The sequence below is a fragment of the Branchiostoma belcheri genome, unplaced genomic scaffold (assembly GCF_001625305.1).
Source record: "Branchiostoma belcheri isolate BF01 breed outbred unplaced genomic scaffold, Haploidv18h27 scaffold12, whole genome shotgun sequence".
Taxonomy (NCBI): domain Eukaryota; kingdom Metazoa; phylum Chordata; class Leptocardii; order Amphioxiformes; family Branchiostomatidae; genus Branchiostoma; species Branchiostoma belcheri.
This window is the reverse complement of record NW_017802602.1, coordinates 286,167-308,754: the sequence shown is the minus strand read 5'-3', so window position 1 is coordinate 308,754 and position 22,588 is coordinate 286,167. Positions and strand designations below refer to the sequence as shown.

Genomic DNA, 22,588 nt, shown 5'->3' with positions numbered 1-22,588 from the left:
GCCAAGGTGACTGGCCAATCCCGCCTTAAACGCATCAAGGGATGTGCAAGATATGAGTGTACCTGGTAGTGTGTTCCACTCGATGACGGTTCGAGGGAAATAACTGGCTCTGTATGCTTCTGTCTTGCATGGGATGGTGATGAAGCGTGAGTGATGTCCTCTTGTAATGTTTGTGTTTTTGGTGAGAATGTTGTGTATAGGAATGGCTACCATGTTATTTACTGCTTTATACATTAGGACAAGTCTGGCTTGCTGCCTGCGTTGATGCAGGGAAGGCCATCCAAGTGATCTCAGTGTATCTGTCATGCTTGTTGTTGGTCTGTAATCTCCAGTAACGAACCTAGCGGCTCGCTTCTGTACTGCCTCTACTTTGTCTTCAAGTTTGTTTGTCTGTGCATGTAGTCGCTTGTGAGGGCCCCAAACTGTCGAAGCATACTCCAGCTGGGGTCTCACAATTGAGGTGTATGCCTGTGCTCTGATTGCTCTGCTCGCCCCCCTCAGATTCCTCCTTAAGAAACCCAGAGTGCTGTTGGCTTTTCCTGTTATGTATTCAATATGTGAGTTCCATTTTAAGTTGTGTGAGAGTATGATTCCAAGATACGGGTGCTGTGTGTTGATCTCAAGGGGCTCAGAGAACATTGTATACAGATGTTTTGGAGCTTTTTTAGACTTGTGTATATGGATAACGGAACATTTCTTCACATTAAAGCGCAATTGCCAGCGATCTGACCATCTGCATAGTAGATCAAGATCATTCTGTAATGTGTGATGATCCTCTTCCTTTACAATGGGGTGGTACAGTAAACAACATGGTACCTAATATAATAGAGATCTACCTGCAAAGCCGCAAGTGCAAATCACCAGTGAGCAAGCACCAGAGTACTAGTATCCTGATTCAAAACGCACCTTGAAGAGAAAAGCACCGAGAGACTATGTCTAGCGAGATAAATAGACGTTAAATGAGGACTTCAACAACAACAACAATATAAAAAAATACATTACGTCAGTAAACTTTAGACATTCAGGTAATACATAATAGAATACGATATAATAGTTTATTTGTGCCCACGGGCTAATGCTAATAGCAAGTAAACAAGTTATAATATCCATACATAAAGTAAGAGTACTAGTATTATGTGAGACACAAATTAACCGAAGGAGGTGAGACACATGTAATAAGATACCAAACAGTCATGAAATTGGATAGATTTTGAACATGGTCACTACGTATACCTTTCATCAGTGACTACCTACGTACATTACACAACGCCTGAATGTTTTCGAAATCTGTCAATAGTTGAGTACCCAAGAAATTTATTTAGTAAATAGACTCTGTGTCCCCTACTGGGGGTGTACTAAGAGTCAGGCTGCACGACTAGTAGTGCAGAGTAGAGTAGTCTTTATGGTCAGGTAGGACTGCCGGTGTCCAGTCCAGTGTAACTAACCATGTCCTCCAGTTTGTCCCCCCCCCCCCAGACTGCGTGGTCTGTCTGATAACTTGAGTGTGCTGCCACCAAGTCTGATTACATGTTGGAATAAAAACAAACAAAAAAACATGTCTTCCCTGCAAGAAGTTGAAGAACAACCCCAATTTGGAACAAACTGTCACCAGCCACAGTAAACAGCAGCTCAGTAAATGTATTCAAGACCAAGTTGGCTATAGAGTGGAAGGATCACCCCGATACATGTAGATATGGATACGCCTTCTCCCACTGAATGCCCAAACTGTCTACACCACGAAGACGGCCTCATTACCCAGTAAGGGTACCTAATGGCCTGGATTCAGGTGAATATTCAGGTGAATATATATTTCAGTGGTCACTGGCCATTGGGACACCGTTAATTTCAAGCCCTGAACTAACCATGTCATCTGGTTTGTTCCCCCCTCCCCAGACTGCGGGGTCTGTCGGATAACGTGGAGGCTGGTCCGGAGGCGTTTGTGGACCAGGAACAGGTGTACATCCTGCGCGGCAGCCAGACGCCCCCCGTCCTGCTGAGGGCCAGACGGGCGCTCGACCAGCCTGACTCACTCCCCTGTCAGCTCAGATATGTCGGCACTGCTGAGGCAGGGATAGGTGAGACACACTTCTGTAGGACTGTCTGTATAGCCGGTATAAGTTATACTATAACCTCCTGTCTGTGTAAGACCCCAGCTTCTGTATAGCCGGTATAAGTTATACTATAACCTCCTCTCTGTGTAACACTCCAGCTTCTGTAGGGCTGTCTGTATAGCCGGTATAAGTTATACTATAACCTCCTCTCTGTGTAAGACTCCAGCTTCTGTAGGACTGTCTGTATAGCCGGTATAAGTTATACTATAACCTCCTCTCTGTGTAACACTCCAGCTTCTGTATAGCCGGTATAAGTTATACTATAACCTCCTGTCTGTGTAACACTCCAGCTTCTGTAGGACTGTCTGTATAGCCGGTATAAGTTATACTATAACCTCCTCTCTGTGTAACACTCCAGCTTCTGTAGGCATGTATAAGGCAGGGATAGGTGAGACACACTTCTGTAGGACAGCACATCAGCAGAACGTACTGTGCAAAACCTGTAATGTATTGTGCATAGAACTTTGGTGGAATGTCTCATATAAGACCGTACTCATGTATATAAGGTTAACATCCACCTGATGATTTTTAAGTTTTAAGTCGTACTTCCCATGTTTTAAACCCCAGGTGACAAAAGTCGGAGCACGCTGGTTCGTACCTGCATCGACGTGGCGACGTCAGACAACGTGACAACGTTCCTGACTGACATGGGGTTCCGGCTGGACCACGAGTGTGTGGTGAAGGGGTTCCTCTTCACCAAAGGCTGCATCAAAGTCACCGTCTCCAAAATATTCCGCCTCACCGTCCCGGGTAATGTGCTCCATTTTTATGTTTAGGCCACAGCAAGTAAATTTTATGGATGACATCCTCCGCAGACTCCAAGTCTAATGTGAGCGGGCGAAAAAAAAAAACAAGAAGAGCCAAAAAAAAACAAGGTTCCTACATTTTCAAATTTTGACCCAATCATTGTACACCTAGTTTTGATTCAGTGGGAACATCACATGTACACAGGCAGCATCACATATCACTGTATCAAAGTAAGAAACAAAACATTAAATCAGAGCCTCACTTAATAGTTATCTGCCATCCACCTTGGCAACAGATATCTTTCCCCCATTTTTGGCAGGTTGACCGCTGTCAGAAGGCAACAAAATTTCTTGTGTTTTTTTTTCAAAATCAGGCGAGAAGTAATGCGGGCGCTGATGTCATCCATAAAAACTACTTGCTGTGGCCTTGCCGAAGAAAAACATATTGTTTTTGCTGAGTTTCCTCTTCTTCCTTTCATTCCAAACAGTGACATCTGATCTGGTCAATGACCAGGCTGTCTCTCACCATGGTAATTGGTGTTGGGTTATATCATGTTGCAATTTTATAGTATCTGTATTTGTATAGCCGGTATAACCGCCTTTCGGCGTAACACACAGCTTAGTAGGAGGGATTTAGACTCCTGTCACAATACATGTATATGTGAATGTGTTTGAGTAAGAATTAACAGAGCAGACTATATGCGAAGGTAAACATTATGTATTTGCTTTGCAAATGTTACCTTAAGTTCCTAGTTGTTTTGTTTTTTTTAATTTTGCAATCTTGTGCATTACTGTTAGCGGTTGCAAACAACTTGCATCTGAATACGTAAAAAACTTCCTATTCCCAAAAATGAATTTTGACCCCTGAGTCTTACATTCATTCATTCATTCATTCATTCATTCATTCATTCATTCATTCATTCATTCATTCATTCATTCATTCATTCATTCATTCATTCATCCGTCCATTCATTCATTCATTCATTCATCCGTCCGTCCGTCCGTCCATTCATCCATCCATCCATTCGTTCATCCATTCATTAATTCATTCACTCCTGCCATCAGGGAACACGGAGAACCTGGAGCCGCTGTCGCTGTCGCATCTGGTGGAGCTGAGCGTGGTCTCGCCATCGGGTCAGGACGAGGTCGCAGACACCATGAAACTGTTCGCCGAGCAGCTCAAACCCATCGTGCAGCTGGAGAAGGTCGACCATCGCAGGCTGCAGCAGGTTTAAACTTTAGAGACATTTATAGGACATTCAGAGAAAACTGCAGGAGATTCAGAGAAAACTGCAGCAGCTTTACAGAACTTCTAAACTTCTAACTTCTAAAAGCAAGATCAACCCACAGGACAGAGGCAAGTGGCGGGCTGCCATCAAGCCCCAGTAACTGTTGCATTGTGCAAGCACGTCTAACCCTTGGAAGACGAGGAACAACAGACGATAAACCGGACAGTGGGGTCAGAGAGGGCTGCAGCAGGTGTAAGGAAGACTGCAGGGGGTTTAGACTTTAGAGACGATTGCAGGAGATTCGGAAAAAGCTGTGTAAAAGATTCAGCAGGGCTCTCCCCAAGCAATGGAGCGACTTGGTTAACCTCTTATACATGTAGCCTGTATAATGCATGATACTAAAAGGCTTACCGAGTCGCCACGGCTAGTGCTGTATGTGATTATACTGTACTCAAATGTGTGTTGTTACTGCTAACCGTTCAAATGCAGGGCTCGAAATAATGTCTTTTCTGCATACCTGCACTGAGACAGGTAACATTAACAATAACCTGCACCACTCAGACTTTGGGAAGTGTGGATCGTACTAAAAACTGTGAAGAAACCACCGTGAGTGTGAGTGCCATTATTTCTTATATGTGGTAACAGTCTGTATCTGTATAGCCAGTATAACTGCCTTTCGGCGTAACACACCAGCTTCGCAGGCACGCGGCGCGGCGGCAGCTGGCTATATTACACTGATCGACTTGTTACACCTAACCCTTGAACTTCTAACTCTAGACATTTTTTAAAGCTATCTATTGACAATGCCCCTACTGTACTTGGTGACAGTGAGTTCCACTCTGCGATAGTTCTAGGAAAGAATGAATTCTTGAACACCTCAATCCTTGGTTGATAAGTTATCCCTCTGGTACTTGAAGGCATGGCTATTTCTTGTTCTCTTCTGGGCTGGTATCAGGTACTTAGTAATTGGGACGTCCACCAGTTTATTAGTCATTTTGTACATCATACATAGTCTGGACATCGTTCTTTTGTCTTCCAGTGAGGCCCACTGTAGGTTTCATTTTCGTGCAAAATGAAACTCCCCACACATCTATACTACTACATTTGTACTACTATACTAGTATATTATAAATCCAGTACATGGCCCAGTGAAAGTTTTACCTGCACAGTGCTAACTTTATCTTGAAAAGTCATCAGTGTAGAAGTCATTATGAAGCTCCAGTTTTAATCTGCATAATGCAGGTGGTATTTCAATCTGTTATAACTAATTGTCAGCGCGTCATGCCTGGCTGAGTTAGCTCTGTGTATTTCATGTCATAGTCATGACTTCAAACACCTAACGTTAACACATGGAGTTGGATAATATAGTTCTTCTTAGTTTCCAGGTTTCTTTCTGTTTTTAAACTTAACTTTTTTAACAATTTTGTTCAACAGTCTTAACTCTCTAAATGCTTCCTTACATTAATAAAAGACACGCGGAATCAGCAAATGAATCAATCTTTATTCAAATCAATATTTTGGATACAAATGTGGCTACTATTGGGTTGATTCTACATTGTAGAAACACAAACATTCAAAGGTCAATTGGAAAGTTTCAACATGATCCTTTTTTCTTATTTTCTGTATATTTCAAACTCGTGTGTGGAAAATGTGTTAGGATAATAACATTTGTCGAACAATTTGACATTTCATTATAAATAATAATTGTGGAAAATGATGCCATCACCACTTATATAAGAATTTTAACTTGCTCCATGACCAATGATGAACACATCATCATCATTGGTCGGCCATATTTTGATATAATGATGCATTAAATTTTCTTTGTAGCCTGTCAGTTATTTTAGGTTTCAAATTGCTGATTTTTTTGTAATGCTCAACTTTGCTCCATGCACAAGGCGATTGGCAACAACAGCATGCATATTCAGGACTGGAAATACACATTTTTTTTTACCTTACATATTCTTAGAAATAAAAGCCTTTTAACAATAGGCAAGAAGCATTTAGTTGCTTTTTTTCACTTAGAGAATAATGTTTTTTTTTCTTAGGCCACAACAATTTAATTTGTTGGTTCACGAATTTGCCCCCTTCATTTTTTTCTGATTTGCTTCATTTTTTTCTGATTTGCTTCATGACTAATGATGAACACATCAATCATCATTGGTCGGCCGTATTGATACACTATGATGCATTAAGTTTTATTTGTATGTACAAAATGTAGCCTGTATTTTTCCTTGGGCCACACCAATTTAGGTTGTTGATTCACAGATTCGCCCGCTTCATTTCTCTGATTTCCAAAAAAAATATATATATATTTTAGCCTCTGAATCAACTCCAAAAATGCTCATATTTTGGCGCCAACATTTGAAGGAAGTCAATCTCTTCAAAGTTGTTGCAGTTTTTCCATCTATCAATGCAAGGGTTTGATAAAAAGTTTGAAATTCATTGTTTGAATTACAAACCAGCCTGGTATGTTAACCTCATGGCTCCTACCATAGAATTTGGGTATCATAGGATGCCTAGGTCTGTTTTTTTTTTCTTTTTTCGCCCTGTCGCTTCATATTTTTTCTGAAAAAATCAAATTGGTGTGGCCTTACATACAGTTTGAAATAATTATGTATTCGAATTTGGAGTTTCTATTTCCAGCCCTGGTAAAGTAATTCTAAACCTACTTTTAAAATGTTACAACAAAGTCCTGTTAGCAAAATGTGGAATGGCCAATTATTCATCCTCATACAAAGGCATAATCTTGGACTTTTTCACATATTGGCATAATACTAAAAGCAAGGACATTATACTGTAATGTCCTTGCTAAAGGCAACAAGCTGGAAATTTGTTGCTGTTTTGGTGGGTGTTATTTGCTTGTAAAGTCCATTCCACATTGCAAAATCTCAGTGATAGTTTCCTAATTGTTTGCTACATTTTTTTTTTTCATTTTCAATCAAAGACAAGCTACATGTAAAATCTTAGGGATAGTTTCCTACATGCTTGCTACATTTTTTTTCTCATTTTCAAAGACATGCTACATGTAAAATCTTAGTGATAGTTTCCTGTTTGCTACATTTTTTTTCATTATCAATCAAAGACATGCTACAGCTCTATTTACAAAAAGCTTCCTCACAGGGACCTTCTTTTCCCTGTGGACATAAGCACACATCTCCTGTTTCCATCAGCTTTTCTAATGTACATCAGATACAATCGCTGGACAAGGTGGTACAGAAATAAAGCACAAGCAATATTTTACAAGCAGTTGTTTTTGTAGTAATCAAACCCTAATAAAACACTATTAAAAATGACGGCTCGCCTCAGTGCTAAGCACTAAATGTGGCGAAGATGATGATGATGAAAGTGACACAAGTGACATGTTCTTTGTTATTAAGTCATGGCTAAGTTACAACAGTGAATATTTAGTGATGTATCCATTGTCTGTGACCCTGCATCCATTGCCAATGTTCCTTTAGCCAAGCCATGACAGTATTCTTTCCGTAATTTTAAATGCTTTCAAAGTCCTGAAAATTCTTGCTATTTACAAATGTTTTAAACAGTGTCACATATTACACATTAATTGTAACAAGTAGTAACACACCCATAACATGATACTGTAAGATAACATTATCAAAGCATTCCAGTATCTGTGCAATGTACTGACAACAAAGTTCCTGACAATGTACTTCAAAGCCAGGATATTATTTACTACAAGGCAAGTCTTATGAGTAAACTTTGTGGTGTGATGAAGCCATAAGGCATAACAATTCGCAGAAGGAAAACATAAATATCAATAATTGTGGTGTGATCACATTTAGTGATGTATCCATTGTCCATTGTCTGTGATCCTGCATCAATTGTCAATGTTCCTTTGTCCGGGCCATGACAGTATTATTTCCGTCATTTTTTAAAAATGCTTTCAAAGTCCTGAAAATTCTTGCTATTTACAAATGTTTTAAACAGTGTCACATATTACACATTTTTGTCACAATTCCAAAGACAACCACGACATGTTTCCATCATTGTTTTTTTTCCTTCTGCAAGGAAACAAAATACAGTTTACTCTTGGCTCCATTTGTTAGGTAGTTTTTATGGTGCATTTTGTACTTTACACGGTGCAGTCTCCACATTCCCATGTGCCATCACTGGGAGGGTTGACTGGCAGGCAGCTGACGTGAAAGATCCTCTGGCATCGCCCCGCATGCCTCAATCCTTCCCAGACCCTCCTCCTGCTTGCAGCAGCAAACCAGCGAGATTCTGCTGACCCTGGTGAAACCGACTTTCTTCCTCTGGCTGGTCAGATGAGGAAACTGTGTGAGCCTCCCTTGTTCCAAGCACTTCTTCAAATGGCTCCTCATCACCCTGTTGTCATACGCAATGCTGCTCACGTCTCGCCCCTGTGCGATGTCCACTGCCCAGGCGATGGCAAACAGCCCACAATCAACGACGTTCGTCTGACGCTGTACCTCTGGTAGGATGATGGTCAGGACGTTCCTCTCTTGGTCGGCAAACGCGGCGTAGGTCTGGTAAAGCTGGACCTGCAGATATGTGGTCATGTCGCCGCCAATGCTGTCATACAGGCGCACCTGTCCGTCTGTGTAAGACGACAGAACCCAGTGCTCTCTTCTGTTGTGGTGGATTTGTAGCCCCTTTCCTGTCATCCTGGCAAACCCGTCCTCGCAGAGACCAACTGTAGGGTCTTCCAGGCCTTGGAGTGCCGGGTACTGGTGGTGGAGCAGCCTCTGGGCAGCCTGGATGAGGTCGTCTGTCAGCATCTCGTTGTTTGTCAGAACCGCCTTGTCACCAGCGCTCAAGTTGACAATTGGCCTCCCCACTCCACTCTCCCTATAGTAATAATACCTATAGCGAAAAACACGATTCAGGTTCAGATCAATTTGGACTCTCTTGGTCAACTTCTTGCCACTTTCATCCCCCTTGGATAGGATGGACATTATTTTCATGGCTTGCTTGGTTTGGTGGCTTTCCTGGGTGTCCTCTTTTGGCAGAGACCCGGATGCCACCACCACCACTGGCGCCTTGCTGTCGGAGCAGATCGCTTGACTGCTGTCGCCTGCGCGGCTGTTTGGGGAGGCAGGACGGACCGCGATGATGCGGCAGCCTCCTTTGGGGACATGAAGTTCCACTGCTGTAGCATCGGGAACATCTTTGACAGTCGGAACAAACTCAGGCTCTGCGGGGAGGTCTGCGTCCTTCATCCTGTGAGGATACAGGTGGAGAGAAGTTTGTACAGTGTTTACCTTCAACAAATATCACTATCATTGAGTATCAAGTTTCAAGCCTATTTCAACTGTTCAAGTTTCTAAAATCTTGTGTATTGAATGTTACTGTTCAACAAATATCTATAAAGTTTAAAGCTATTTTAGTTACTGTGCCAGGAATATTAAAGTGCATAGATCATGCTGAAGTACCATTTTTGTACTTACTTGAGGTTGAAGAGAAACTGCCTCTGCAGCCACAGTTTCTCCACTTTAATCTCCACCTCGACCAGGCTGTCATGAAGAGTGTCAAAGGAGTTGTTTTCTGAGTCAAGAGAAATGCTTCAGTCAGTTTTCTTTATTCACACATAACAGAAATCATTTTAAAACAATGCTGATAAGAAAAAACATCCAAGGCCTCCCTCCAGCTGAGAAATATGTATGATGACAATTACTTTCATATTATGACATGATGCAATTAGATATAGAGCATAGTATTATGTTTATCTTACACTACATATAAATTAAGGGGAAACGATTGTTTTGAGTAAAGAAAGTAAAAAGTAAAGCACAGGTGGGGAAGAGGAAACAAAGGGATTCAGGGAGGGTGGTTCTATAGACAGTACAGGAACTATCTTTGGTCCTTACTGATGCCCATCCTGTTGTATGTGCATTACACCAAGTGATGGAGCAAAGATCCTGGGTTCATTTCTCAGTTCCACATCTTGTACAAAATGTTTTGCAAAGTAGACAGAGTTTACAAATACGTAGGGAGGAATGAAAGAATTCTCAGTTAGTTGAACTGTCCACCTGTTAAACCAAGGACTACGCTACCTGTGACTGGCACCTTCCAGAACCCGAAGAAGGCCGTGAAGCGTTCCCACAACCCCTGGATGAAGTACTGGTCATCCTCAGACATGATGTGGTTCCGCACATCGGGAAGGGCGCTGTCGATGATCGCCATGGCGATGTTCATCAGCACCAGGAAGATTATGCAAGTGAAAGTGATGAAGAAGATGGGGCCGGAGATGGGGGATGCCTCCCGCAGCTCGTAGTAGTAGAAGTTTCCAAGAGTCATTTGGAACAGGGTGGAGAAGGACTTGCTGATGGTGCTGAAAAAAACAACAACAAATCATTATAATTATGAACTGACCTGTATTATAACTTTCAAGCAGTCACAAGTTCTGTAACCTTATTGGAGTATGAAAACTAGTTTTGTTATGACATCATCCAATTTTTGCAGCCTCAAATACTTTGTTTTGGCAGACATACGGTAGGATCTATGTTTCCTTACCTGTACTCCTTCACAATAAGGCCGAACTTGAGATAACCGTAGACGCCGAATGCTGACATGGCGAGGAAGAGGTAGACGGTGAAGGAAGCGAACTGCACCGACATCCCTCGGATCATGGACATCAGCTTGGCGAGGAATGGGTTGAACCTCAGCAGCTGGAGGAGCTTCATCATGTTGACAAACGTCAGGAAGGCCAGGAACCAGCCGTAAACCAGGCTCACGTTCACCGCAGATCGGAAATGGTGGACTTCATCTTTACAAGAAGAAATGCATAATTATAATTAGTACAATGCTACATATTTACCTTCAAATCAGTCTGAGAATATTACATGTTTCCCAACATTGAATGAGCATGTTAAAGTGAAGTTTAAATGCAATAAGTATGCATAAATATGAAACACACCTTTCCCAGCATTGATCGCTGCCAGAGCCATGGAGCTGTAGCTTCTCTTGAAGCCGTACAAGGCGATGACAGTGAATGCCAAGAAGAAATTGAAGATTTCCAGAACCTTCCATAGCTGCCTCAGGTAGGCCAAGCCGGCTGCGCGTGCAGTTTTCATCTCTTTCCACAGTGTGTAGAGGAGAACGATGACGTAAGTGATTTCCAGCAGGACGTAGATGTACCCGATCGTCCCCGGCCGTTGGTGAAGTCGGAAGGCCTGCACGCGATGATGGGAGAAAACTCCGGCCGTCTCGGAGAATTCAAACACCATCGTCACCGATGTGAACAGATCCAGGTTCCCGTTGTAGAGCAACGCTTCCAAGAAGATGGCCCTCGTCCGCTTGTCGATCCAACGGTTGGCCTTCAGCTCTGCCAGGATGCTGCGCATCTCGTCTGCAGATTTTCCCAGGTTCAGCCCGAAGCCGTCTCCCCAGTACTGCGTTGTCACACCGTAGATGGGGAGACTGGTGTATCCACCGTGGAGGTAGGTCCATCCAGGGGCTTCTGACTCCATCGCTGATGTATTCATGACCCTTTCCCAACCCTTTCGGAACGCTCCGGTCTCCTTGGTGTGTTCATCGTACCCTGATGAACATTCGTCAAACGACTGCTGCATTGCTGCTGGCAAAGTGCACAGCCCTGGGATGGCAGGAGATGGATAGGAATAGTTAGTCTCAAATAGTAGTTTACTGTTTGGTATTTTGGCATGCTCTTAACTTTAGATCATAATGATCCTTGAGATTTCTCAAATGTTATTTTTTACTACTAAATGTTTCCTCTTGTACATGTATATGGTAATACTGCATGTAGAATTACATCTGTGACCTGCCATGTGAGCCCACAGTAAATGTTCCATGTGGTTCCACCCACCTGGCTTTACTCGGGCTTGGATCATGCTAGGCGGGGCGACCAGGACCGACTGCATGTCTGCTGTGAAGCCCTTCTCCTGCCAGCGAAGCTTGTTGTCATTGTAGGAAGTCTCTGGGTAGAAGTTCTCCAGAGCGGTCCCGTTCAGCCAGGACCAGAAGGTATCAGCATCATTTACCTGTGGAGAAAAGAAAACTGGTTATTTCAGTCTGTTAGATCAAAATGGCCCAAATCCCATTGTTATGTTTTCAAACAAGAGAAAAACAGCAAGTTTACAAGTTTGAAGTCATCAGCATCATTTACCTGCGGAGAAAAGAAAACTGTTAGATCAAAATGGCCCAAATCCCATTGTCATGTTTTCAAACAAGAGAAAAACAGCAAGTTTACAAGTTTGAAGTCATCAGCATCATTTACCTGCGGAGAAAAGAAAACTGTTAGATCAAAATGGCTCAAATCCCATTGTTATATTTTCAAACAAGAGAAAAACAGCAAGTTTACAAGTTTGAAGTCATCAGCATCATTTACCTGCGGAGAAAAGAAAACTGTTAGATCAAAATGGCCCAAATCCCATTGTTATGTTTTCAAACAAGAGAAAAACAGCACGTTTACAAGTTTGAAGTCATCAGCATCATTTACCTGTGGAGAAAAGAAAACTGTTAGATCAAAATGGCCCAAATCCCATTGTTATGTTTTCAAACAAGAGAAAAACAGCAAGTTAACAAGTTTGAAGTCATCAGCATCATTTACCTGCGGAGAAAAGAAAACTATTAGATCAAAATGGCTCAAATCCCATTGTTAATTGTTTTCAAACAAGAGAAAAACAGCAAGTTTACAAGTTTGAAGGCATCAGCATCATTTACCTGACAGGTGGAGAAATAAAGTCTTGTTATCTTAGTATACAAAAATAACAATTGTCTAGTGTACAGTCCGCATTATAAGTTTAAATTGTACACAAAATGTTCTAATTCTCATCTCAAGGATACAGGTAACAGAAAAGTTATTCCCACCCTTTATTGACTGTGAAAAGTAAAAATAATACAATAAATATTCTTCATTGATCTACTGATGAAGTATGTTAAAAACATTTGATAAAAAATCATTTCTTTATCTTTTCAGTGTTTGTTAAAAATTCAGATTAGTACTTTATGCATGCATTAGCAAAAGTTGCCATATATTGTCTAACTACATTATTAGACATTCACACCATTTCTTCATTTTGGTATGAATAATTTTGTTTTTACTTGTGTCAACATGGCTAAAGGGTTTCCACTGGCTTGAAAGGATAATCTGACCAATGCAATGATTTAGTGATCAGACACCAATGTACAATGTTAAGGCTCTGTAATGATCTTACCTCGTCCAAGGACTGCACAAAGGTGTTGGTTGCGCTCTGTGTCTGATAGAAGGCATGGGTGGTGTTATGGTGTTCGTTGGTGATGCTGAGGACAAGCAGCACGTAAAAGCAAGACACCATGATGTCCCGAAGGATTTCGCCATTCCTCCTGTCCCTGCGCTGCTTCTTCCTTGCTTGTTTGATGTTGATAAGGGACGTCATCGAAAGTTGCTCCATCTTCCTCCTTGTGCGAAATGCCTTCCCTGTAGTAAGCAAGAAAAATATAAATGTCAGTATGGTCTGTATTTGTTAGAAAAGTGGAAACAAAACTACAAATGGAAGCAAGAAGAAATATTTTATTTTAGATCAATTGCCAAACAGGACCACACTCACAATGTGCAAAATGGCTTTCTTTCACAATCATAACAAACCAGAAATAAATAAATAATATCCTGTATTATAGTTTTCAAATTGTCAGCTTACTTCATCTTCAAAAAATTATCATCATGGACAGGTATATACATGTATAATAAATTATAATCATTGTGTTTCTACAGATGTAACCCCTAATAACATTCATCTGCCAGGATATATATTATATATCAGCCACTTTGAAAACAATGTTTTTGAGAGATCTCTATCTAGTATATAGTTACATTATAGTGCCGCACCACCCAAGTATGCATGGTTTAGATACAAGTACTTAGTAGTATACAGGTCCTGGAGTGTATTAATATACTGGGTGATGCTGTGTTTAGATGCATTTTCTCAGGGTGGTGGATAATATATCTAATAAGTCATTGATATTTTGTGACCTGGTGGAATTAAGTTAGTACTTGATGTTACAAACTTACAGTTGCAGCCTGACACAGCATTGGCTTCGATCCAAACGTGGCTCCATTTCTCTTCAAAAATCTTCTTGACGGCTCGTGTCTTGCGAAGGGATGAAGTGAAGATGGCAAGAAGAAATATCTGTAAAGATAAAAGCTGTTAGAATTTCTGAACGATTAAGATGGTGATATCATCCTATACGATGTGGCTTGTATTCAGCATGTATTAAGTAAGCCAAGTTTTAAACTTAAGCTAAAGAAAACAAATGTTTGTCTTGGTGACAAAATACCTCATACAACTACGCTGTGCTTGAATGCTATTGGCAGGTGGCATGCGCACTTCAATGTGTTTACCACGATATACATGTCTACTATTCTCAGTAAATACATTGTAAATGCCAACTACAACAAACATGTAAATCATGATAATATGATTAATGAGTAATAATTATATCCTAGCTTGAATGGGGCTGGCAGGTGGCATTTAAGGTGTTTAACAATAAGAGTAAAATATCACACCTGAAAGAAACTGATAATAATCATGATATTGTTAAAGCTATAATCACCTGCTAGTAGACAAGTCCTTACCTTCCCTGGTTGCATAAGGAAGACGTCTGCCAGAAAGGTGATGAAGAACGCAGACAGCCACTTGTTGGTCTTGTCCCTGCCCCACTGCATGCTGAACAGCGTGGTGAAGACAGCCGACCCCAGGAAGGACAGCATCGCCAGCACCCAGGCCACGTACCTGCACCCGTGTGGCAGGCGCTTGGCTGGACCCCTCTGGGTGGGTGGGCCGCCCATCTCCACGTCTCTGACCCGGCGGTCGTCCTTGCTACTCGGCCGGCTGTACTGGAACAGCAGCACTATGGCTGTTACCACGGGAAGGCAGGTGATGCTGGCCATGAACCCCGTGTAGACTTCGTTCAAGGTGAAGGAGAACGGCCCCACGATGAGGCCCTGCACGATCTCGGTTTCTACTTCATCCCTCAGCCACATGGCGCTGGACACCATGGACGCAGCGAAGAAACTCAGGCAGCAGCCAAGCCTCTCGATGCGGGTGAATGTGCTACCTGTAGAGGAAACATAATGGGGACATTCTTATCAAGACAAGTTTTAATGATAATAAATGAAAGCAACACTCTGGATCAAATGCAGCCAGCAAGAGACAATTCTAATTAAAAATAGAATTACTAGCATGAGGGAAATCTTAGACATACACATCTTGTGCTATAGTCTACTAGTAAACTTGAAAAAGCAAACTTGATGATACCTTCAGGCCTGAAGGCAACAGACAGAACTAGGTGTTCCTCTGCCAGGTTATGGCGCAGACTTGCCGGGAACAGGAACCCGAAGGATCGCAGGTCCTCCTCAGAGGCGACAGGAAAGGTCTTCACGACCTGCCCGTCCCCGCGGTCGGCTGCCAGCCACTCGTCGCAGAAGAAATAGAACCTGCAGTACATGAAAGGAAAAAGAAATATCACTCAGTTAACTGTTTGGTTAATAAAATAGAAACACAGCTCTTTGTTGTGAAAGTTAAGTGTAAATGGAGGCTGAATACATGTAATTGTCAACAGCTTCCTTCTGCTAAATCAAGACATTCAAAAGTTTGGTTTCAAACAATGTTAATATTTTAGGTACAGTGAAAGTTCTATTGTGTGTAAAAACAACACTTTTAACAACATGTTTCAAACAACATTCAAGCTGTTCCAAAATCATATTGTTGATGTAACAAGGAAACAAGAAGTTCATAGTAAAGAGACCTAATTAATAAGAGACAAGTATTATTTATTGCACATGACAATTTTAGCCTCTACAACACCTGGAAATTGTTCAGGTGAAATCTTTATTGAACAACCCTCCCATGATTATGATTGGATGAAGTAGACAGCGCTTGGCTGGACTCACAGTTTGCCCGTGGTGAGATCCTGAACAGCTGCTCGGTCCACTTGCCACGATGCGCGGCTCCCCTCCCCACTGTTGTCGTGCATGAGCTGCAGCAGCTCCACCTTACCCAGCTGTTCTGCTGTGCTGAAGGTCAGGGTCACCTGGCTGGTTCGGGTGAAAACCTGAACAGCAACAAAAATTCCACCTGTTAGGACATGCTGTGAGTTAAAACATCTGCAGAGGAAAGTTGGGTGATGAAATGGCAATAGGAGTGATCAGTGCCAAATTTGATGGCCTAACCTTCTCTGTGATGTGGACCAGTCTCACATCAGAGTTTGCTGCATCTCCGAACAGCTTGAAGGCAACGGTAGACTCTGTCCCAGCATGCCTAGCTCCACCTGTCCAGATGAGTAGGCGGTACAGGAAGTTGTCCTGAAGGTTGTCCAACCTTACAGCTCCACTTAACTGTAGCAATGTACAAAGAGATAGAACATGAATGAATATTCACATACATGTACATACTGACCTTGACCTCTCACAGTAGATTGACTGAAGAATAAAAAAACTACCATAAGGTAATGCAGATACATTGCAAGTATGCTAAATATTTAAATTTTTTAAACCATATTACATACACATGCAGGGCAGGTTTTAAAGCCTTTGTGATAGCCAGTTGCTAGTTGGCCAGGCCTGGCTTTCACTACCAAACTACAGTCACTGTCACAGTGATAGATATTAAACATGAAGTGCTGATTGTCAAAAATGTACCAGAAAATCCATTAGAAATAACATTAGTCCACAGAATAAAGACTTGACTTTACACATGGCCACTTCTGTTGGCCTGATATGGGTGACTGGTGACGCCCACTTACCTTCCCTTTTCCTCTACGCTCAGCAATCTTGATCGCGACTGATGCGAACGAGAAGAGACAGAGCCCCGCAATGATGGTCGCCACAACGGAGCCGTTGTCTGCAAGATCCCTGAAGTTCAACGCCTTGAACACGATGGTGTTCGGCGGTGTGGCGAAGTCAGTCCCGAAGGCTGTCAGATGGTTGCAGTGACAGATAGTGCTGTTAATGGTGGACTGATTGCTTATCTGTAGAAAGCAGTAAAGAGACATGTTGTTAAGATCACATTTTAGTAAAGTCCAAACATGCATGGGTCCTTTGACATGATTTGGAAAACCATATAACCTATAGCTGCAATCTTAGCTAGAAAATCATGTTATCTTCATTTATCTGTCATTAACCAACTTAACAGTATGGTAATCATCAGGAAAGTAGTGGAGTAAAGATTATTTATTATTGATGGATGTTTTCAGCTTTAGATACGATTGATCAAAAATGGGTGTAGGCCATGGACTAGAAGGACAATCCACATACATGTAGCCAAACATTTTGCTGTTTTCCACACCACTCAGAAGCAAGGAATTGTAAACAGCCTAGTACTTACTAAATGTAATATCTTGTTACAATCAGGTTAGTCATGGATTCAGTATCTTTTCTAAAAACAATGCAATTGTGTGTAATATGCATTTAATTATTTCTGCATTGAGAGAGGTCACAATCACAAATGAATACATATTTTGATCCTAGTGGTAATGAAGTATTTAGCATAATAATTCTATTATTCTAACAATCATGAATACTAAGAACAAAGTTGTCCCAAAACAAGGAGAGACTGTACCCACCGAGCAGCCGTCCGTTCTCCAGGCTTCCTGTGTCTCGCTCCAGAAGACACAGCCCAAACGGGCCCACTCCATCTTGTAGGCGTAGAAGTCAGCGGCGTGTGGCTTCTTCACGTCGGTTCTTTTCTCACTGCCACACTCCGTCACTGGTCCTGACAAAAGGGACGTTTATAACAGACATGAGGAGTGTAAAAAATACAACATGTTGTTTCCTTGTAAAGTTACACAATGTACATGTATTTTACTTACAAACAGAACATGGAGATTCTAGATAAAGATTCTAGATATGCAAGCAGACATCACAACATTGCAAACTGGGCCATCAACATAAGGCAACTTTCTACTATATATATACAGTACTGTACTATTAGTATAATTAATTGAAAGTTTAATTTAAATATCATTCAGGGCTTGAAATTAATTCATTTTTTGGAATAGGTGCACAGGTGCAGCCAGCCAAATTGGGTGCACAAAACAAAAGTACTACAAATGTCTTGATCATTTTTCTGATACTTGAATATTATTATCAAGAATATTCTGTATATAACTATACATTTAACATCTTTACGTATTACCTACAAGAATACAAGAAAAAATTGGGTGCACAGCCCCAAATTTGGGTGCACTAAGGTGCACATGCACCCAGTATTTCCAGCCCTGAGATTGAAACATCCCAACATTTTAAACCTCTTCAAACATTCCTTCACAACAAAAGAAAAGATACTACCAGACATAGTTTAGTGATATCATTATGGACAAGACAATTCCACTTAATCTGGCACACACATTCACCTTCTACTTCTGTCAAGCATGTTTGTGTTTGAAAACTACTCACCAACTATTTGGACCTTGATGTTGTAATCCACAGGACCATCCTCTCCCGAGACGAACATTCTTGCCTCTGTCTTCTCTGTGTCTTCCTCGCCACTCAGAGTTTTCATCAAGGCACACTCCTCGGGTAGGATGTACGTCTCTGTGGACATGTTGTAGTTTTGGTCACCAGGGCGGCCGCCGTACCTGCCCGACACACGGTAAACCACGCTGGTGTTCAGCGGGGTGATTGTGACCAGGAAGCCTTCTGCGGCGTTGGTGAGGTTCAGCAAATGGTAGCTGGAACTTCCGTTTCCTTGGGCAGGGATGGTGACAGTTGTTGTCGCTGGTTTGTTTCCGGATTTGGCCGGAATGGTGATGTTGAAGTGTTCAGTTAGGTTGTTGAAGGCCACGGGGAAGTTGTTCTGTTGGAGTGACAGTTCCATGACAGACGAATGTGGTTGGTACTCCCCACGCCCCCAGGTAAAAGGGTTCTGTTGAAACTGTGTCAACTGGAACACAACAAAATAAAATTGTCCAATAAATTTCTGTACTTCACGTTCAATTTAACCACCAAAAAGAAAAATGATATTAAACAGTGGGGTAACCTGTAAAGGGAAAATTCCTCTGCAATGATTAAATGAGGATTGTAAAATGTTATGTAAAAGATCTGGTGATTTTCAGATTGAGTCTGACTCAATGTTTTTTCAATGGGATTCTAGAATGTTTCCTCAAAGGATAATGTTATTATTCTGATCTAGACTAAGACTTAGTACAGAATTGAGTCTACTTAAGTCCTTTCAGTCAAGCTACACTGATTTCCAAGAGCATCCAAATACACAAAGCAAGGTTTAACATGATACATGTAGGAGTAAATGCATAGTATCTATTGTAAAATAGAACTTTTTTGCACATTCTAAGAAAAATGTATCACTCACTCACTCACTCACACACTCACTCTCACTCACACAATCACCCACTCACTCACTCAATCACTCACTCACTCTCACTCACTCACTCACACAATCACTCACTCACAAACTCACTCTCACACTCACACAATCACTCACTCACTCACTCACTCAATCACTCACTCACTCTCACTCACACACTCACTCTCACTCACACAATCACTCACTCACTCACTCACTCACTCACTCACTCACTCACTCACTCACTCATCGATCACTCACTCACTCAGTCAGTCCCGTGAATAATTACAGTCAAATGGCAAAAAAAAAAGTTTGTTCTGAACAATGATGAGAATTACTGAATTACTGTTCTGTTGACATCATCACACATGAGAGGAAAGACAAGGATCATTGATGACCTGAGGACATGACATGACACGTACCTTCATAGCGACGTTGTGCGGCGTATAGTCCGCGAAAAGCGCTGTTTTAGATGGAAGTTGGAAGCTCCCATCCTCCGTCTGCACGACCTGGCCTCCAAACTGGTCGCCCCAGATCCTCTGGGCACGCAGCGTGATGCCGCCTCTCTTGATGGTGACCGCCGGGGCTCCTGGCCTCGTGGCGCTGATGATGGCGTTGTACAGACCCTCCAGGACCTGGCGGCCTTCCTGGACAAATCTTCCTCTCTGTAAGGAGCCAACAAGACATCATGATGAGTTACTCTCTCTCAGATTATTCTTTATGTAAACATGAGATAAAAATATGACTGATGCAATACATGACATTGTAGCTTATGTATTGACATTCTATTTAAGAAAAAGTTGTTTAGCTTGACCAACCATGAACCTTCCCATGCTGCTTAGCCCTGTAACCAATACGAATTTGGTGCCAAAAACGTATTTATTTACTGGATTGGCTGTTCAACCCTCACAGCCAGGGCAGCCCAACTAGCCTGTGGCTATTGCAAAGGACTTGCCCTGCTGACAAGACATTACTAACAGAACTGCGGAATTGGTCATGGACATTAGAATAACATGATGATTATTCTAGATACATAAAGTATTGTGTAAAAAGAACTAAACAAAAAGAACTAAATGCTACTTGAGGAGGCAGAAGGTTAAGTTAAGGTATGTGGCTGATATACAGTAGTACAGTACATATAGTCAGGGTATTGTGGTCAGTTAATGTGTGAAAGTTTGCAAGTCTTTAGGGGTTACATGATCCTGAGTCAACATATATGACGTATCTTTGGTGAACAATAATTATTACATAGTATGTTAATTGAGACGTTTGTGAAGATTAGTCATCCTGGGTAGAAAACTTGAATCAGTAAGATTCAAAAATCTAAAAATTTAATACTATCTTATGTTCAGAGACTGAGAGGGCCTTTTTCTTACACCTGATGTAAAATCAAACAAGGAAGAACAACTGATATAGACTGGTTTATTGATGTCACTGTAAAACAGTTTTACAGAACCCAGGGGTTCTGAATTGCACTGTTACTCACAATTACAAATATTAAGACTAAAGACGTAGCCCATCCCATTAAAAGCATTAAAATCAAACAACATCTATCACAACATACACATATGATAAAATCTAATAAAGAGTTGTATGATTATGTATGAGATGTGGGTGGAAAATGAACTCTAACACAGAGTCAACAAACTTGAATGTACAGTAAAATCTCAAGAATTTATTATTTTTTAACAATGACTTTTTGTTACCTTAGCTTGGTTCTCCTGCTTCTTTTCTTCCACCTTTTGAAGGCGCTCCTTTGGAGAGAGACTCTGGTCCTCCTCAAGATCAGAAGTGAGCTTCACATCAGCCTCTTCTTCATCTCTCTCTGGGTCCTCAAGCAGAGAACCAACGGACTCCACCAGAGCTGCAGTAGAACAGAAACAAACGTTATCAAAGTAATGAACACAGAACCAACAGACTCCACCAGAGCTGCAGTAGAACAGAAACAAACGTTATCAAAGTAATAAACACAGAACCAACAGACTCCACCAGAGCTGCAGTAGAACAGAAACAAACATGATCAAAGTAATGAACACAGAACCAACGGACTCCACCAGAGCTGCAGTAGAACAGAAACAAACGTTATCAAAGTAATGAACACTGAACCAACGGACTCCACCAGAGCTGCAGTAGAACAGAAACAAACGTTATCAAAGTAATGAACACAGAACCAACAGACTCCACCAGAGCTGCAGTAGAACAGAAACAAACGTTATCAAAGTAATGAACACAGAACCAACAGACTCCACCAGAGCTGCAGTAGAATAGAAGAAACAGTTTCATTTGATATTTCTTACTTTCTGTTATATGTCAGTGTTAAATGTACATGTTTTCTCACATGAAACATAATTCTTCACCCTAAAAAGTTTTATGTGACATGTTTCTCCTGGATTAGCAACAAAAACAACCTGAGAATACATTACATGAGGCACCGTACGACTGGTGAACATGACATAATGTACTTACATCCTCCCACAGACTGGACAGTCGACGGGTCAGACATGTCCAGCTGGTCCACATTGAGGGTGATGGACTTCAGAACACCCATGGCCATGTCCTATAGGGCAGCATAAATTTGTTATTTTAAAACTAGACTTCTTAGACTGAAAGCAACACTTCTGTTGCTCAACCAGCATCTAAATATGCAAACATTTTGGGCAGTGTTCTACTCAAAATGCATTTGTAGTGAAAACATTTTGTGAGAAAAGACAGAAATTGATGTGTTGAAATGAAATGTTTTTGTTCAGCACATTTAAATTTCAGAGACAGATGAAGAGCCATAAGCATGACATCCAAAAACTTCCATGCTGCAGATACAGACATTGAAAAAAGATGTCCGTATAAAATCAACATCATGTACATGTAGTACAATTAAGTAAAGGCTCATGCCATGCATAACAAAAGGCACAATCATATAGAATTAGAGAAAGATCATAGTTTTCTGCACAGCTGCAAGTGTAACTCCATGAGTAGTCAAGCTTGTAGATGTAGGTGAGGAGTCAAATGGTTCAGCTTTGTAAAACTCCCATCAGAGACTTGTACCTTATCCTCCTGTGGAATGCCAGGACAGGACTTAATGACAAGTGATGATAACTCAGACATCCTTTGCAGACGTTGTGGTGTCTGGGCCCGACCCATTTCAGAGGCCAACGTTTTAATTGCCTTCCTGCACATCTACAACAACAGATAACAAGATTGAACGCCTTTGTTCGAATCCTTAA

The 22,588-nt window shown here is 41.5% G+C and overlaps 2 protein-coding genes across 5 annotated transcripts in view; one reads left to right on the top strand and one right to left on the bottom strand.

The window, feature by feature from the left end:
* The window catches only part of LOC109462766 (mediator of RNA polymerase II transcription subunit 18-like), a 10,916-nt gene extending 6,101 nt beyond the window's left edge, over positions 1-4,815 (top strand). For 2 of the 4 annotated variants that reach the window (XM_019759358.1, XM_019759356.1), the window contains 3 exons: positions 1,894-2,075; positions 2,679-2,861; positions 3,923-4,815. In XM_019759358.1, coding sequence (XP_019614917.1) covers positions 1,894-2,075; positions 2,679-2,861; positions 3,923-4,092 — 535 coding nt within the window. In that variant the 3' untranslated portion in view covers positions 4,093-4,815. The remainder of the gene's footprint in view (positions 1-1,893; positions 2,076-2,678; positions 2,862-3,922) is intronic. The other 2 variants (XM_019759357.1, XM_019759359.1) reach the window with 1 other exon arrangement.
* Positions 4,816-6,622: 1,807 nt separating this feature from the next.
* On the bottom strand, positions 6,623-21,921 carry LOC109462763 (polycystic kidney disease protein 1-like 2). The gene is given in 19 exon segments (XM_019759350.1): positions 6,623-8,269; positions 8,271-9,288; positions 9,516-9,612; positions 10,122-10,399; positions 10,582-10,834; positions 10,985-11,662; positions 11,894-12,068; positions 13,245-13,486; positions 14,078-14,195; positions 14,642-15,123; positions 15,324-15,502; positions 15,959-16,119; positions 16,238-16,402; positions 16,810-17,034; positions 17,629-17,777; positions 18,461-18,947; positions 19,790-20,032; positions 21,074-21,231; positions 21,834-21,921. Coding segments are annotated over 19 exon segments (5,286 nt in total). The 3' UTR covers positions 6,623-8,179.
* Positions 21,922-22,588: the final 667 nt, after the last annotated feature.